The sequence below is a fragment of the Bos taurus genome, chromosome 21, assembly GCF_002263795.3.
Source record: "Bos taurus isolate L1 Dominette 01449 registration number 42190680 breed Hereford chromosome 21, ARS-UCD2.0, whole genome shotgun sequence".
Taxonomy (NCBI): domain Eukaryota; kingdom Metazoa; phylum Chordata; class Mammalia; order Artiodactyla; family Bovidae; genus Bos; species Bos taurus.
In genome coordinates this window covers 33415242-33431906 of record NC_037348.1, presented here as the reverse complement: position 1 = coordinate 33431906, position 16665 = coordinate 33415242, and the positions used below count along the sequence as shown (strand labels likewise).

Genomic DNA, 16665 nt, shown 5'->3' with positions numbered 1-16665 from the left:
TGGGTGGGCTGCTTGCTCAAAGAGCTATTTCACAAAGCATGAAGGCTGAAGAGAAAAGGCAGACAGACCCGAACACTAGCACTGAGAAGCCTCTCAGAACAGGAAACTAGGAGGGCAGATTAATCTTTTATGAATAATGAAGTGTCTGCATTTGTCAAAGTCCTTTTGTTTAAAAGTGGATTCCCAACACTGTAGTTCACAAATTACATCAAATGATCTATACTTGCTGCATATGAATCACCTCAACCACCAGATAGAAACCTTATCAGTTGTTACAGACATTTGGCAACTAACAGCGCACGAGGAAAGGTGAAAGGGCTCCACCTTTAGCTTACTAAAATAAGACCTATTTACATGCAGATGGCAAATCTCATCTCCAGTGCTGGCAATCCAGACAGCAGTGCAAGGGGGCTACTGATTATGTGGTTTCCTGATCTGGGGGCAGGTTACACAGGTGTGTTTGCTTTGTAAAAACTTACTGAGCTACGCAATTCTGTATGTGTTGTATACTTCAACCAAAAGTTCACTACAATGAGAAAAATTATAAAGAGAACTCTTTGTCTTTGACATTTAGCTACCTCTTTGTAAGTTTATACAGGGGAAAAAAGGCTCTGAGAACAAAAATTGAGTCCATTTCCATTTATTTGAAGTGTGATGGATTCATTCAAGACAGGCAAAACAGGACAACTACTATTTAAGAGAAGCAACTGGCTTGAGTTTCCTGACAGAACATTACCTTGTTCAGATCCACAGCAGAGGCATGGGCTGTGTTATTGCTGTGAAAAATGCTTTCACGTCAGAATAAAGCTATGAGTTCTACTGGTGCAAACCACGTGAGCCATGATCAGTGGAGGCTTGGCATTATTACTCAAGAACAAACTGTTAGCCTCAAAAATCAGGTTAAGTCAATGGTCAAGCCAAGATTAGGTCATCTTTCTTGTTTCCTCCCAAGCAGAGGGAATCGCCACACTGAAGTCTAAAAGATGTCTCTCTCAAGCTAGGATTAATCCAGATAAAGGCTTTTAGAATTAATTTCCAAGGTCATTAGCTCTCCAATAGATAGATGGCCAGGGCTTCACATGGGCTTCTTACATGACTAACAGTTAAGAAAAAAAAGATAATTCATTCCAAAAATGGGTTATTTCCTAAAGAACACACAAGAAGGTTTCACAGAAGAGCTTTGGCTAACAGATTAAGTACCTAACTTACAACCTGAAGGGAGATCTAGAAGCAAGCAGCACAGAATCACGTAGAGCATGTGGAGGCTTCCTTAACCTTCCCTTATTTTCCTTTTTCTGAGTTTTCTATCTTCATTCCTGTTCTGCTGTCTCAAACCATCTCCTGAGTCCCCATCTCTTTTTTTTGCAATTGTCTCAGGCATGAACAGTTGTTCCGTCGTGGAGTGGAACCAACTATGATGCTTCAGTCATTCTCTGTCCTTTCAGAGAGACCTTCCATTTGGGAAACTGACGACGGTAACTGACACCCACTTCCTTGGTGTCCACAGTACCAGCTACTGAGGGTCTATGATCTAAGCAAGGCACAGGGTGCTTTGCATATTTCCCCCAATTCTCCCAGCAGCCCCACAAGATAACAAGTAGCACCTCCAGTTTACAGAGAAACAGGTTCAGAGAGTTTAAGTAAGGTCACGCAACCAGTAAATTGCAGTGCTAGGATTTGAACCCAGCCAGCCTCTACGGACTGCCTGTGCTCTATGCATTAACATAAAAGAAAGCAGTCCTGAGTCTAACTAGGTCCTGCATCCCCGAGCTCTCACACCTTCTGCAGACCGACAACCCTAGCACTCACTAGGTTCTTTGAGACGCAGCTGGATGGCAGGGCTGTCACTCTTGTCTCGCTTGATGCCCAGCACTTCCCGTTCCCACTCTCTTTCTCGGTTTTCTTCTTCAATTTGCCGTTCAGCTTGGGAACAAATCCGCAGCAGCCTCAAGCAGAGTATCTGGTGCAGCCGCATAAAGATATACCAGTTATTATTAACATAGAAGAGGTTGTACACTTCATCCATCCCTCTTAACTTCTGAGCTGCTGTGTTACTAAATAGTAGCTTGGACTTAGGGGGACTGCCCCCAACACCATTGTGCTTCTTAGCCGCCCCTGTGGCTTCATCTACATCCATCTCTTCTTCTTCCTCTTCCTCCACATCTGAGAGATCACCTCTCTGAGCAAAGAGCAGATCTGGAATAAAATGATGCATGATTTGCTTGATTTTGTATTTGTCTTCCTTCTGAATGCCTGTCTGCCTCTTCACGTGGTGGATAATCAGAGCAGCAGCATCTTCCAGAATCTGTTTGTCTTCATAGGCAAGTGAGAGGTGTGGGCCAACAGGTACACCAGCGTTTTCTTCCGTAGCCTGCTCTTGCCTCTACCAGGAGAGAGAGACAAAGTATTATGTGACAGCTACAAAAGCAACAAACAGACCTACGAGATTACACCAGCAGTATGTTCTACTAACCATAATGGCCACTATTTTCCAATCGAAAACTTCCAGAAACAAAAAGATAATGTGCAAGATGTGGTTTGATACCAAAATGACTGGAGGTACCATGACATGGTACCTCCCAGACAATAGGACAGAAAGAAGACCATCTTCTAAAATTTTACATTAGTACTTATGGAGGATACGATAGGAGGTCTAAAATTTCCTTTAAAATACTTCTGGGAGTGAGGAAGGTGGCAGATATAACAAAACTGGCAAGACAGAGAGGAAATTAAATTTATGTCAGTTCATTTTACTGCTCTCTCCCTTTTCATGTATGCTTGATATTTTCATAATAAAGTTTAAAACTCAAGATCACACCCTTCTAGAAATTCTCAATCATACTCTATTTGTTTCTATCCATCCCCTAAGACTATGAGCTCAAAGAAAGAAGGATTAACTTCTTATTCATCTCTGTATCCTAGCTCCCAGTACTCTACATAATCCTGAAGGATGCTGAATAAACAAGGGATTAGCAAGAGTCTGGGGGCAATTCTCTGGTGGTCCAGTGGTTAAGACTCCCTGTTCTCAGTGCCAAAGGCCTGGGTTCAGTCCCTGGTGGGGGAACTGAAATCCCACAAGCCACACAGCATGGTCAAAAACAGAGAGAGAAAGAGTGTGGGGATTGAAGATAGTATTTTAAGTTGTGGAAGGTTGAGATAGGCTACAAGAAGGAATATAAGGTACTGTCGGAAGAAAATATGGAGAGAAGTGGAAGGGTGGCAGTGGGCATTAACTATAACCAGGATGGAAAACTGGAAAACCAGTAAAACAGCTTAGTGAGCCTTAGATTTAAAATGGTAGAAGAACTGGGAATAGAAGTCTATCCTATGAGGCAACAATCAACAAACCTTGGAGGGTCTCATGCTCATGTAACAAAGGTAATTTGCAGGAGTCAAAGCTATGCTGAGCATACAGACTGGAGACTTCTCACAAATGTTGGGATCCCTGACTCACCTCATCATAGATACTCTCAATCTCATTGAGTAAGCTCTTGGACCTCAGGACCTTGGTGTCGTTTTGTTTAAAGTTGATGCCTTGGTGGTCCAGAGATTTCAAGTAGTATTTCTCATTTTGCTCTCTCCACACCTTGTTAAAGCCTCTCTGAGCTTCTCGCCATTCTTCCTCTTTCATCTTCAACCTAGTGGGGTGGAGGGTGGAAAAGAAAGACAGCAGAGTCCAGAGGAGGGAATTTTAAGGCAAGGAGTCATATTACAATTGCAGACTGGAATCCTGACTCTGCCACATTAGCCATGTAAAACTGCCTCCTTATCCATAAAAAGGGGATAAGAGCACCTCATCCCACAAGGGCTTAGAAGTAAGAAATATGTCAGGTTTACTTTATTTCAAAGGTCAACAGGTACAGCAGATCTGTCAGATCTGTTGGCAACTCTGGGGTAAATTTATTCAAACTAGTCTTGAACTCTGATACACAAGAAAACTACTCATTCAGGACTTAGTATGGGGAATTTATCCCAAAGTCAGAAATCTTGCCGAGAACAGTTGTTTCTCAAACAACATTCCACAGAATACCCTAGAAGAGTAGATTCTCTTCCTTGGCCAGCTAAAACAAAGAGAAACAAGTTTCTTTGCTACAGGACTTCTGAGAATGGTTACTATGCTAACGTAAATGTTCAAGAGCAGAGAACTTGCACAACAATGAATGCTCCTCTAGACAGAGCTTGGAAGTTCCAATGAAAACAACTGACTCTGATTCTCTAGAAGAGAGGAGAATAAAATCAAAACCAGCACTAGAACTGAAGGATATCCTCCACCTCGAAGACAAAAGTTAAACACTACTGGCAAGAAGGCAAACACCTTCTGCCAGCTCTTGAGAGGAAGACTGAGGAGGAACAAGAAAATCTGGGCACGTGTGAACTGTGCAGCGGATAAGTTTTCACCAGGTGATACAGAGGGAGGACCAGATTTATAGGAGTGCCACGGTCTTGGAGGCGCCTGGGGCTCAGCCCTGGCCTCCTCTTTGATACTACAGCCTTATTTAGGTGGGTTCAATGGCCCCTCTATACTTGGTTTGAAGGTTGGTTAGGAGAAAGAAGACATTCTTGGAAGTTTATGGGACGCTAAGGTTTTTTAAGTAACATATCAATTTTATAAAGACAAAGTGATTTTTCTTACTAAAAAACAAAAGATGTGAACACTGGTTAGTACTGAGTGGCAGGAAGGTGGGCGGCTGTTTTCTTCTCTGTTCTCTCTTTTAAAATATCCCCCTAAACACACAGAGCATTCCAGTATGGACTGGAAAGGTTTGTTCTCTGCTGTTGGTGACACAGAACCCCATCAAGAAGCTCCACTATCCCACACTATCCACCTGACTTCCTACAGCCGAGGTTGGGGAGAAATGGAGGTCTCATGGAATAACTGGGCTAAAAAGGAGAATCTTATTTAATGGGACACTAAATCTGTTGAGAAGCACACTAAAGCATGAAGGGCATATGCACTCAGGTACCTTTTAAGGACAATTGGGACGGCAATGGAAGGGTTCTTCCTCAGACCATCAATGATGTCAGCTGCTTTGTCAGCATATATCCTTTGGAGTGCTTTTCGGTGGATGACTTCCGATGTGCCCCCGAGGGTGTTGTCCAAGCGAAATTTAGCTTGTTCTTCAGCAGACAAGCGGGAAAGTTTCTTTTGTATTGCTTCCAGAACCCGGATAGTTGCCAGATTGGTCTCTAAAACTACATCAAGCTATAAAAAAAAAAAAGACAAAAGTGTGTTCAGGACCCAAATCAGAACAGAATAGCTGTCGGGAGTAGAAGGTAGAAGTCAAACTCCCTGATTTGAATCTGGGCTCTGCCATGCTGCTGCCGCTGCTAAGTCGCTTCAGTCGTGTCCGACTCTGTGCGACCCCATAGACAGCAGCCCACCAGGCTCCCCGTCCCTGGGATTCTCCAGGCAAGAACACTGGAATGGGTTGCCATTTCCTGCTCCGATGCATGAAAGTGAAAAGTGAAAGTGAAGTCGCTCAGTCGTGTCTGACTCTTTGCGACCCCATGGACTGCAGCCTACCAGGCTCCTCCGTCCATGGGATTCTCCAGGCAAGAGTACTGGAGTTGGGTGCCATGCCTTCTCATACCATGGCCATATAAAACTGTTAGCTTATCAGTAAGACAGGAATACCACCACCTACTCTCACAAGGTTGTGTTCTGGATTTAATAATACAACCCACATAAAGGATTTAGCACAATACCAGGCACACAGCAAACATCCAAACCCTGAATATTCACTGAAAGGACTGATGATGAAGCTGAAGCTCTAAAACGTTGGCCACTTGATGTGAAGAGCTGACTCACTGGAAGACTCTGATGCTGGGAAACATTGAGAGCAGGAAAAGAAAGGGAGTGACAGAGAATGAGATGGTTGGATAGCATCACCAACTCAATGGACATGAATTTGAGCAAATTCAGGGAGATAAGTGAAGGACAGGGAAGCCTGACGTGCCCCAGCCCATGGGGTCACAAAGAGTCATCTTAGCAACGGAAAAACAACAACAAAGCAGTGGTTAATACTTCTGGTGCCACCAACGTGGTTTATTGAGGACGACTGGCCCTCACGCCAGAGGGACCTAGGAGGAGGCAACCTTACTGACACTTTTCTCTGAACTTTTGTCAATTACTCAGATCTGTTACAGACAATAACCACCACTACCACCAAATCCCAAAAAGACCATTCAAGATAGTAAATCAATCTCATGAGTAAAGTTTTTCAGAGTAACTTGAAATGTTTAAATGTTTAATGTCTTGTTCCACATCTACTAACAATAAGAGTATTACTTAAGGGCTTCAATGTTGTATTTGTGGGTAACCATTTAAATTTTCACTGAATATTTCTGACACTTTATTTTCTGGCAAGGGCCAAGCCTAACCTGGTTAAAGACATGACTAGCAACCCTGAGTTAACTTTTTTCCAAAGCTTAACACAAAATTTTCTAGATGAGAAACAGAAAATAAAGGAAATGAGCAGTCTCAAGGGTCTATAACTCTGTATAAGTGTTTCCTAATTTTCTAGTTTGAGGGCTATGGTAGTCATTTTGTCAAAACTTTTAATGCCCCTTTTCCCCAGTTATGGATAAATGATGGCTTGGACTTCCTGGCTGCCTTGAGATTAGCTGCTGCTGCTGCTGAGTCGCTTCAGTTGTGTTCGACTCTGTGTGACCCCATAGACGGCAGCCCACCAGGCTCCCCCGTCCCTGGGATTCTCCAGGCAAGAACACTGGAGTGGGTTGCCATTTCCTTCTCCAATGCATGAAAGTGAAAAGTGAAACTGAAATCACTCAGTCGTGTCCAACTCTTTGCGACCCCATGGACTACAGCCTACCAGGCTCTTCCGTCCACAGGATTCTCCAGGCAAGAGTACTGGAGTGGGTTGTAGGGCCGTGTAACTAGTTCTGACCTATGAGCTGTTAACAGGTGAGTCAAAGTAACATCCATTACTTCTAGGCTAGAGCATTTAAGGGTGCAAGATCCATCTGAGCTTTTCCCCTATAGTCACTGGTAGTGTTCCTGATGGTGGCACTCTGCCAACGCAGGTCCCCAAGCAATTCTGATGAGTGGAATCTTCAGCTGAACACCAATGCACATGCAGTATGACAAGGAAATAAATAGGTCTTTTTCAAGTCATTGGGATTTAGGGGTTGACTATATTACAGGAATATTAACCAATCCTGATCTATAAAGGATTCAAATTAGTCTACCGCATCCAATCCTCAGCATGCACATGTGCATACATGCACACATTTCCTTCATCCTCACTACTGCAGTAACAAGCAGGAAATGAGGCTGATGCTTCTCCTGTGCAGGCATACTAGTTGAGAATAGAATATCCTGTGAAAAACAGGCGTCAATCTCTGCTAACACATCACTGAAACTGACTAAACACAGGTAAAAAATAAAAAAAGAAATGCTTTCTTCAGCTTGATAAAACTTTTCACAGAAGTTAATATCTGTCATGACTGAGTTTTCTGCAAATGGTCGAAGCTCCTCATAAACACTGGGGCCCAGAGGACCAACCAACACGTGGTTCTTCATTCAAAGCATGCCAGAAACAGAGGAAGCAAGTGTGAATGGGGATAACTGGCAGAGAGCTAAATCAGTATGGATTAAAAAGGAGAAAAACATCTCCCATCCATAGGAAGAGCAGGGACAGTCAGTTTTATATAATAAATACATTAAAAAGGAGGCATGTAATTTTCTTTCTCTAGACACATTTAACATTCCCTTTTTGTTGGTATCAGTGAACCAGACATTTAAACACACTGGGAACTGAGTCTGTTTCCAGTACTCCCACTCCTGGTATCAGGGCTCTTGACCAGCTCATTTCTTCACTCCAGCTCTTCCCTTCCCAACTACTTTAAAATGAAGTCCCTAACTCAACTTTCTTTCAAAAGGAGACAAATCAACATCAGAAATATGACAGAAGAGTTCCAGTTCTCACAGGAGAGCTAGTTTGCTAACCATGTTAGTAAGACAGCTGCTAAAAAAAAAATATACACTTTAAGATAAGTAATTTAAAACAGCTGCAAGAAAGCCCACTAGGTCTTAAAATACTGATTTTAAATACTACGTAGAACACAATAACCTTTAAAATGTCATTAAAAATTCAAAGGAGTATTATTCAGCCATCAATGGATAATTTCAGTTAAAAGGGCTAAAGTGGCCTAGATAAGTCACATTTGTTATGAAAATATTACCAATATATCTGACAAAGTCACAAAACATGGTAAATACAACAAGCATTTACCACAAAGAATATGAGCCTCTTGCTCTTTGGTCTTAAAAGCCAATCCTCTCAAGTAGGTATTTAAGATATCCTCTCTTTCAGAATCTCTCATTTCCCCAAACTTCAAATGATAAAGGAGCTTGTACCTCAAAACGTTCATCTTCACAACGATAGATATGTTCTTCATACTGAGTTTTCTTGGAACTAACAAAGGTGGAGTCCTCAGACCAGGAAGGGAAGGAAACCCAGGTATCATTTAAAACCTTTGGGTAAAAGAAGAGACATTGAAACAAAAGTGTAACGAAATTTTCTGGTGATTAAGCTTTCTCAATTAAAAAAGACAAAACTTTAGGGGAGGGAAGAAACAGTTAACATTACAGGTTTCACCCCTGGCAAGTGAAACTGTAGCAAGTTTCACCTGTAGCAAGTTTAAAAAGACAGTTAGAAAAAGGTTCTCAATATAAGTACAAAACATTTTCTTTTGAAAAAAGACAGAAAAGGATTTTGATTTCTTCATTCGTACAAATTCTCCATTCCAGGTACCACTTCCTTCTGGAGGAAGCCGAGGACTCAGGGCTGATACCTTCCCTGGAAGGCCTTACCTCTTTACAGAGAGGAGTCCGTCCCGTACACTTGGGCTGCTGGTAACTCTTTGGTAGGGCTCGATAGCTGGAGCCCAACCGTTTACAAGAGGCATAATCTATCTCCATGGCAATGCCCTCTGTGGCCCGTTCTTTTGGAAAGGTTTCCAGATGTACAGACTCCTTATAGCCCAGAAAGTTTTTAAACCAATTAAACAATTCTGGGAATTTCCTAAAGAATCAAACCAAAAAACTGGTGAGCAATTAGAAGCATTATGCAGTAATGCTGAGGTATGACTACCACTATTTGATGTAGAGTCAGAACTCTGCTATCATTGGACAAATTCCAGTGACAATTATTACTTCTTGCCTAAGAAGAACTGCTTTTGAATACCTGGCTTCTCCTTTTCTTACAGAGTGCTCTAAGATCAGTTAAGGTGGTGATGCAAGAACTGTCCTGAAACAAGGCAATAACCAGCCATTCTTCTAATCAAGAATATTGTTTCAAAGTTCAGATAATTCTTTGGTTGTCAAAGTCAAGATTCTAGAACCCTGGGAGAGACTGGTCTATATAAAACATCCAACATTGGTCAGGGGATCAGGAGACCACTAGTCTTGGCCAATGTGCCCTCTACCAATCTTTTCATCTCCAAAGCTGAACTAGAAGACTTTGCAGAGGACTCTCTTAGCACTAACATTTTATGAGTCAACTGACCCACCACAATCAAATTAGTTTTGTCTATCATATACTCCCACAAACTAAATTTTATTTTACTTTCATATCATGCACCAGGGCCAAGCTCCTGACTCCACTTACCCCAGGAATGGAGAGACTAACTGCACAAGCTCCGCCCGAGAGATCACCTCCTGGTTAAAGATAACAAGACAGCGCAGGAAATTTTCATAGGCCTCTGCACTCCGCAGAGCCTTTCGGACCTTATGGAGACAACCGAAAGAAAAATAATTAAGTGAGAAATCAAGAGATCCTGGATCGCTTTTAAAAGACTGGGGAAACTTGAACTGTTATTTGATAATATTAAGAATCAATTTTGTTTTTTTTAGATGTGTTAATGCTTATGTTTGAAAAAAGGAGTCATTTAAAAAGGAAACTTAGGGACTTCCCTGATGGTCCAGTGGCTAAGACTCTGTGCTCCCAATGAAGGAAGACCAGGTTCGATTCCTGATCAGGGAACTAGATCCCACGTGCCACAACTAAGACCAGATGCAGCCAAATAAACAAATATTAAAAAAAGAAAGAAAACTTAGTACTTATGGGTGAAATAATATATTACATGAGACTTGTCTCCAAATAACCTGGGGTAGGCGAGAGTACACATGAAACAAGCCCAGCAGCTAGGAACTGAGACCTGCTGAGGCAGGATGACAGGTGCACGTGGGTCATTTCACCATTCTCTTTAATTTCACATGTTTAAAAATGCCTATAATAAAAATTCTGAAAAAAGAGATCCTGGAGTAAATAAGACATTTACTTCTCACAAGCCTGATTCTCTGAACCGTAAGAGTGTTGCCCAAGGTTTTGTCGCTTTGCCTAATGGATGTTTACAGAACTATTCAACACTCTTTTCAAACTCTGGTAATCCTGACTAATAACCTTTTAAAATAAGGTACTTTTGTTCTCTGACTTGATCTGTTTCCTTTCTTCATTTCTCCTTTCTTTAGAGTGCTGAGAATTTTAATAACCCAAAACACTAAGCATTTTCCTGAATTATCAAGCAAACTCCAGACTTTTTTAGTATGTCTAAGAAATAAGTACCTCGAAAACAACAACAACAACAAACACTATCCCTATTTTAAAAATTAACTGTTCAGTCCCCCTCCCTCACCCTTTCCTTGCTATCTGTTGGCTGTGACATGGACTTTTACAATTGCCTCAAAAGCAAGCACCAAGTGCCCAGGCAGCCCTCAGAAATTGGTTCAGATCAGAGCCATGGACTCAGGAGGCACCAATCATGGAGATGCTAAGTGATTTGCCCTTTCACAAAAACCCAGAGGTGCAGGACTTTTCTGGCGGCTCAGTGGTAAAGAATCCGCCTGCCAGTGCAGGAAACATGGTTCGATCCACAATCTGGGAAGATCCCACATGCCTCAGAGAAACTAAGCCTGTGGGCCACAACTACTGAGTCCACGCACTCTGGGGCTAGTGCTCCAAAACAAGAGAGCCACGGCAATGAGAAGCCCGTGCATCGCAACTAGAGAGTAGCCCCTGCTCATAATTAAAGAAAAGCCCTCATGACAACAAAGACCCAGCACAACCAAAACTTAAAAAAAAAAAAAAAAATCACCTGGGGAGCTTTGACAACATACAATTAAATCAGAATTCCCATGACCCAATATTTATACCACAAATAAGTTTCACAAGCAATCAGAAGGTTACAAATCATTTTAAGTCCTCGACAATTGGTGCACTGACATGCTTCACTATATACACCTGGGTATCTACAATAGGAGCGCAGTAGTTTTAGAGAGTAATATCATGCACTTCTTTTATAGCTTTTTTCCACAAGGCAAATGCTATATTTTGCTGCAAACTATTTCACAAAATTAAAGCAAACAGTGTTACCATTTCTCTAGTTCTGCTAACAGTTCTCAAAGATGGCAAGGACCTACAATTTGAAATCTACGTTAGAAAGTAGAAAGTCCTAACCAGCTTGATGCCTCTAAAACAAAATCTTCTTGGGGACAAGGTGATTTTCTTTGGGCATTAGTAGCTAATATTAGGGGTCTTCCAATTTGATGCATTGTTTTTCAAAGTGATGCAGGGCTTCCCAGGCGGTGCTAGTGGTAAACAACCTGCATGCCAATGCAGGAGGCATGAGAGACACGGGTTCAATCAAATCCACTTCATTTATTACTCACCTTATCAAAAAATAATGATTCCGTTCCTACACCATGCTTGCTGGCATCTGCCATAGAAGAATCTTTGAGGCTGAGCAGTTTAGGTTTCTTCTATAAAAAAGGAAAAATATAAACATGTACGATTCAAAGAGAGGGTTTCTCTAGGCTTTTTGTTCTTTTCTGTTTTTGCTTTCTTGGCTGTGCCCCATAGTGGGATCTTTGTTCCCCAACCAGATACTGAACCTGGGCTTCCGGCAGTGAGAGGGCCGAATCCTAACCACTGAACTGCCAGGGAATCCCCTGAGTTTTATTATCATCTCTGTTCTAAGGTTCCATCCCTGACCACCACTGATTAATAATTCGCAACAAATGAGAGAATTCAAGTCACTAACTTGCTTTACAAAAGATTTCTACTCATCTTCCCTATTTCTCAGATTGCCTGTCATTCCCCCCTAGAGGTTCACAGGTCATTCTACTTGCCAATAACTCTTTCCATAAATGGTCACAGCATTACTGCGATGTTAGAATTAATATCCTTATTTTTTTCTATGGGCTAAAAGTAACTTTATTAGGAACCAAATGCTATTGCTTTATCTTCCTAGCTGTGGAGGCAGAAGAGGCTATAAAAATATCTGGAATACACAGTAATCAATCTTTAACCTTTACCTTTAAATAGTTCAACTGAAAAAATCATGGGGGGGAAAAAAAAAGTTTATTTTCCTCACAGAAGGAATAACTACCTTGTCAGTAACATCCACTCAGCCCAATTTAAGATTGCTCTTTTAAAGCAAATAAATGGGTCATACATAACTCCACGCAGAAAATTTACTATAAAGAAATGACCTCTCAACTGCCTGTGAAGAAATGCACAGTCCGGGAGAAGCAGCACATTTACCTTTGCCATTGGACTGCATTCTCTTAAGAGCCACAGCCTCTGCCTATACTGCCTAAGGAAAAGACAGACAGGGAATCCTAATCTCCCAATATAGGATTTCCACCTGCGGGTAATCAAGTGTGGGAGGAGACAAAGATTGGCACCTATCTGCTGACCTGATTCTTGCTACTTGTATTACTAAAACTCCTTACTAAAGGGAAGAAACATACACGATTACTATGTTCAGCTGGTTTCAAAGGGAGAAACCATTACAAACATGGAAAAATAGTTCAACAGCCCTTCAAAAGTGTCAGCACCTTACAGGTCACTCTTAGTGGGTATTTGCTTATTTACCAGTCACTTCTTACCAGAAGATATCCCACTAGCTTTTGTTCTTCTTTAAATTCTAAAGACTATCTACCTCTTCAACATCATATACAGCTTCATAATTCACTGAAGCAACACTCAATGCATACACAGAGCCCACTCCCTACCACTGCTGCCCTACGTCAATGAGGGAGAGTGGGCTCAGCTTTCTGCAGGCAGATCATCAGGGTTTAAGTCACTAACAGGAGTTTAAGACCGCCTTCTGCTGCACCCCCAAGGTCCTTCCCTGGAGATTAAGATGATACAGATAAGATCTGGCAACCCAACAAAGAACCTTGGGCAGGACAGGCCTCTAGACCAAGGAGATCCCACAAAGCATTTGCACTTTACTCACAAGAGGACCTCAGAGACCACTGACTTATTTTGGAAACAGTTATCAATTTAATCAGCTTCTTTCTTAGTACAAGGCAGGACAAATTAAGTCTCAGAAACCCTTGGCAGGAAACAAAGAAATAGATGAGAGCTAATAACAAAGAAGGGAGAAACTATAAAGAAAACCTGTAAGAACTCAAAAGTAATCAGAGCAATTAGTACTCTAACATTCCTTCACAGGGCCAGATAAAAAGCTTCGCACTGAGTTTATGTGACATACACCAACTAACTTCAAATATCCAGGATCCAAGTGTCAGCCTTGCACACTGTCTGCTACTACCGTTCCTGAAAGTCACAACGAGCAGTTGTGCCCTCCTCACCTTCACTGGAGGGGTGGCCCCTGTTCCAGAGTGCCTGCGAATCTGGCAGCCATTCTGGCTGGGCCTCTGTGGCTTGTTGTTCAGCTGAGGTTTCTTCACCGTGCCTCCGTGGTCATTTCTCACGGAATCGACCTTCTCAGCAGTTGTTTTGCTTAAAAGCTAATTAAGAACACATGAAAGAGATGAGTGCTCTTATAAAAGCAAGTTATCATTTCGAAAAAGTCTCCTTCTGATTCCAGCTTCCTAACTTATCACAACCGTTCTCAATTGTGTAGTTCTTCTAAATAACTTACCACAGAGCTGTTGGCATCTGGTAGGAACTGTCCAAATTCTGACAACAGATCTTCCTGATTTTTAAAAAGACGAGCCACCTGGGCATACACCTCCTGCTCAGTCAATGCTGGAGTGTAGTTTCCTCCAGCTTCCTTGGCATTTCGCTGCTCTTTCTGATAGGAAATTGCAAATGGGAAGAGATCATATTAAAGGGGCACTGTTTTGAATGACTTGCTTTTGCACACCTTCTGAGATGTCTGGCTTTGTATGTTATCTATTTGGACCGCAGTTAGGAGGAAAGTCTATGTTCTTAGCACTTGTTTTTGGCTTTAAGCTTTGAAGTTGAGAAAGGAGTGGAAGATGGTGGCTGACAATTCCTTTCGAAAACCAGGGCAGTATATGTGAATGCTCAGGGGACCACTACCGACTGATAAAACACAAAATATTAGAGAAATTTCTCCTTCTATATTGTACTTTAACTATATTACACAAATCATTCTTTAAACTTTCAGATAAACAGCACTGTTTCACAGAGCAGTGACTTTAAAAATCCTAACTGGCTGCTACAAGGCAATTAAAGTCAGGTAAATCAAACTGGCTTTACAAACACACATCACAATTTCTAACTGGTTAACTACCAGTAAGAATTAGTGGACACAACTGTGTCCAGAATAACTAGTTCTTCTCAGACTAGTTGTTCCCAGAAGGCAACCTGGTTAAGACAGGCTGGAAGGGCAACTGTCTTACCTGATATGTGTGCAAAATCTCCAGGAACGCTTTGTAGATGTCTGGTTGGCCCTGGAACCTGTTCTTGATCTTATTAACATAGTTGATGGCATGGTTAAACTCCACAGGCTGATTGTTCTGCAAGGGCGGGGCTGTTCCCAACGAGATTGTCACTGGTGTATGAGGCTGGACAGGTGGAGAACGTGGGGACGCGTATGGTGGGAGTGGGGGAGTCTGCTGACTGGCTGGAGTATGTGCTTGTAGTTGGGAAGGCTAAAAAGAAAAAAGTCTTTATTCTCCTCAGGAATACAGATGGTTTAACACAGGAAAGAAAGTTCAAAGTAAAGAGAAACAAGGTGTCTGATTAACATATATACTTTATTCACTCTGGCTAGGCCATCTTAGCCCAGCTCAGATCACACTGAGCAGGGGTGGCAAGAGCAGAGGGTTCACACATTCTAATACAAAAATTCCAGCCTTAAGTTTTCTAAACACAATCTTAAAAGTGGGCGACATCTCCAATTACAGGGAAGAATTTTCATACGTAATTTTTAAGCTTACTTGCTCAACAGGTGCAAACAGAATAGGAAAAAACCTTATTCTACATAGATCTTTAATGTCAAAAAAGACAATTCAATTGCTGCAGTTAACCCCACATAAAGTCTTCTAAACCAACTCTGCCCAACAGACTCTCTGAGGTGATGGAAATGTTCTTTATTTGCATTATTTTGCACAATAGCCACTAGCCACACGAAACCAGTGAGCACTTGAAATGTAGCTGGTGCAACTGAAAAACTAAATTTATTTTAATTAATTTAAATTTAAATATAGCCATATGTGACTAATGGCTACTGTATCAGTAGAGTTCTATACTAAGAACACCTCATCATCATCAAGATCTTCTGCTTAGCTTGGCATGGTCTAATCTGGTAAACAGAGTAACTTTTGTAAAATGATGACCATGCAGAAAACAGTGTAAGCTGACTATTTCTGCCTGTGTTATCAAAGTACTATTACACAAAGCTGTCACTTCTTGGGATGCTCACGGGTTCAAACAGCAGAAGTTGGGGGCAAGAGAGTCCATGTATGTTGCCGATGTGTAGACTTAAATAGATATATAACTACGTGGTGTGTAAATGTGAGCCACTTTATAGGAATGTGACTTGCATCTTCTCTGATGAAATTTAAACTTGTGTTATCTACCTAAGCCTTATATACGAAGGGAAAATGTCAAAGGAGGGTTCTTTCTAGGGATGCATTTCACATGGTGCAGAGTTTTCCAAGTGCTCACCTTGCTGACTTTGGCAGGTGGGGGCTGAGGAGCTGGCTGGGCAGGTGCTGGGGCTGACTGGGCTGAAGGCTGGGAAGGATGCTGGGGTGGTGGCTGAGGCTGGGGCTGGATGCCATGGGTTGGGATCTGATGAACCTGGCCAGGAGTTGTCACATTCACCATGTCATTGGTTTGCACCTCAATCTTGTAGCCAGGGGGCAAGAAGGTATTGAAGCCCATGATCAGGTCAGGGTGGCCTTTGAACAGCTGGGACACGCGACTAATCACTCCTGGAGTGTCGATGCTAATTAAAAAAAAAGAAAAGAAACACAAATATTAAAGTGGCAAGCCTGACAAAGCACTCTGGCAAGACAAAATTCACATTCCACTAGGTTCTCTACACAGGAAAATAAAAATCAACCTGAATATTACAAAATTAACCACACCTAAAGACCTCTGAAATTCAAAGCCATTTATCTTCATAACCAAAGAGGCTTGGTCAAAATTTTAAACAGAATAGACATTCAAGCATGCTACCAGTCCTATCAAGCAGATACCCAGGCAGTAAGTCTTCAACTCCAATTGCCATGCAAGACCCAACCCCTGATACACCAGTATAAATCATCATGTATCTATATACATTGTTCAGATGAGTTACTCTTTTATAATAGTGAACCACGCCAGAATATTAGGGTATCTTAAGCTAATCCAAAAAGCAAGTAGCCTAATCATTACCAGTTTACTTCCCTGACTGAGATTAAGTACTAAGAAA

At 41.8% G+C, this 16665-nt stretch overlaps 1 protein-coding gene across 2 annotated transcripts in view; it reads right to left on the bottom strand.

The window, feature by feature from the left end:
- SIN3A (SIN3 transcription regulator family member A) overlaps positions 1–16665 on the bottom strand; it is a 67364-nt gene that overhangs the window by 19570 nt on the left and 31129 nt on the right. For both annotated transcript variants that reach the window (XM_015459266.3, XM_002696631.5), the window contains exons 5-15: positions 15915–16197; positions 14645–14896; positions 13918–14070; positions 13625–13783; positions 11693–11782; positions 9633–9751; positions 8837–9047; positions 8381–8497; positions 4965–5203; positions 3455–3638; positions 1810–2383 (exon numbers count right to left, since the gene is read on the bottom strand). In XM_015459266.3, coding sequence (XP_015314752.1) covers positions 1810–2383; positions 3455–3638; positions 4965–5203; positions 8381–8497; positions 8837–9047; positions 9633–9751; positions 11693–11782; positions 13625–13783; positions 13918–14070; positions 14645–14896; positions 15915–16197 — 2381 coding nt within the window. The remainder of the gene's footprint in view (positions 1–1809; positions 2384–3454; positions 3639–4964; positions 5204–8380; positions 8498–8836; positions 9048–9632; positions 9752–11692; positions 11783–13624; positions 13784–13917; positions 14071–14644; positions 14897–15914; positions 16198–16665) is intronic.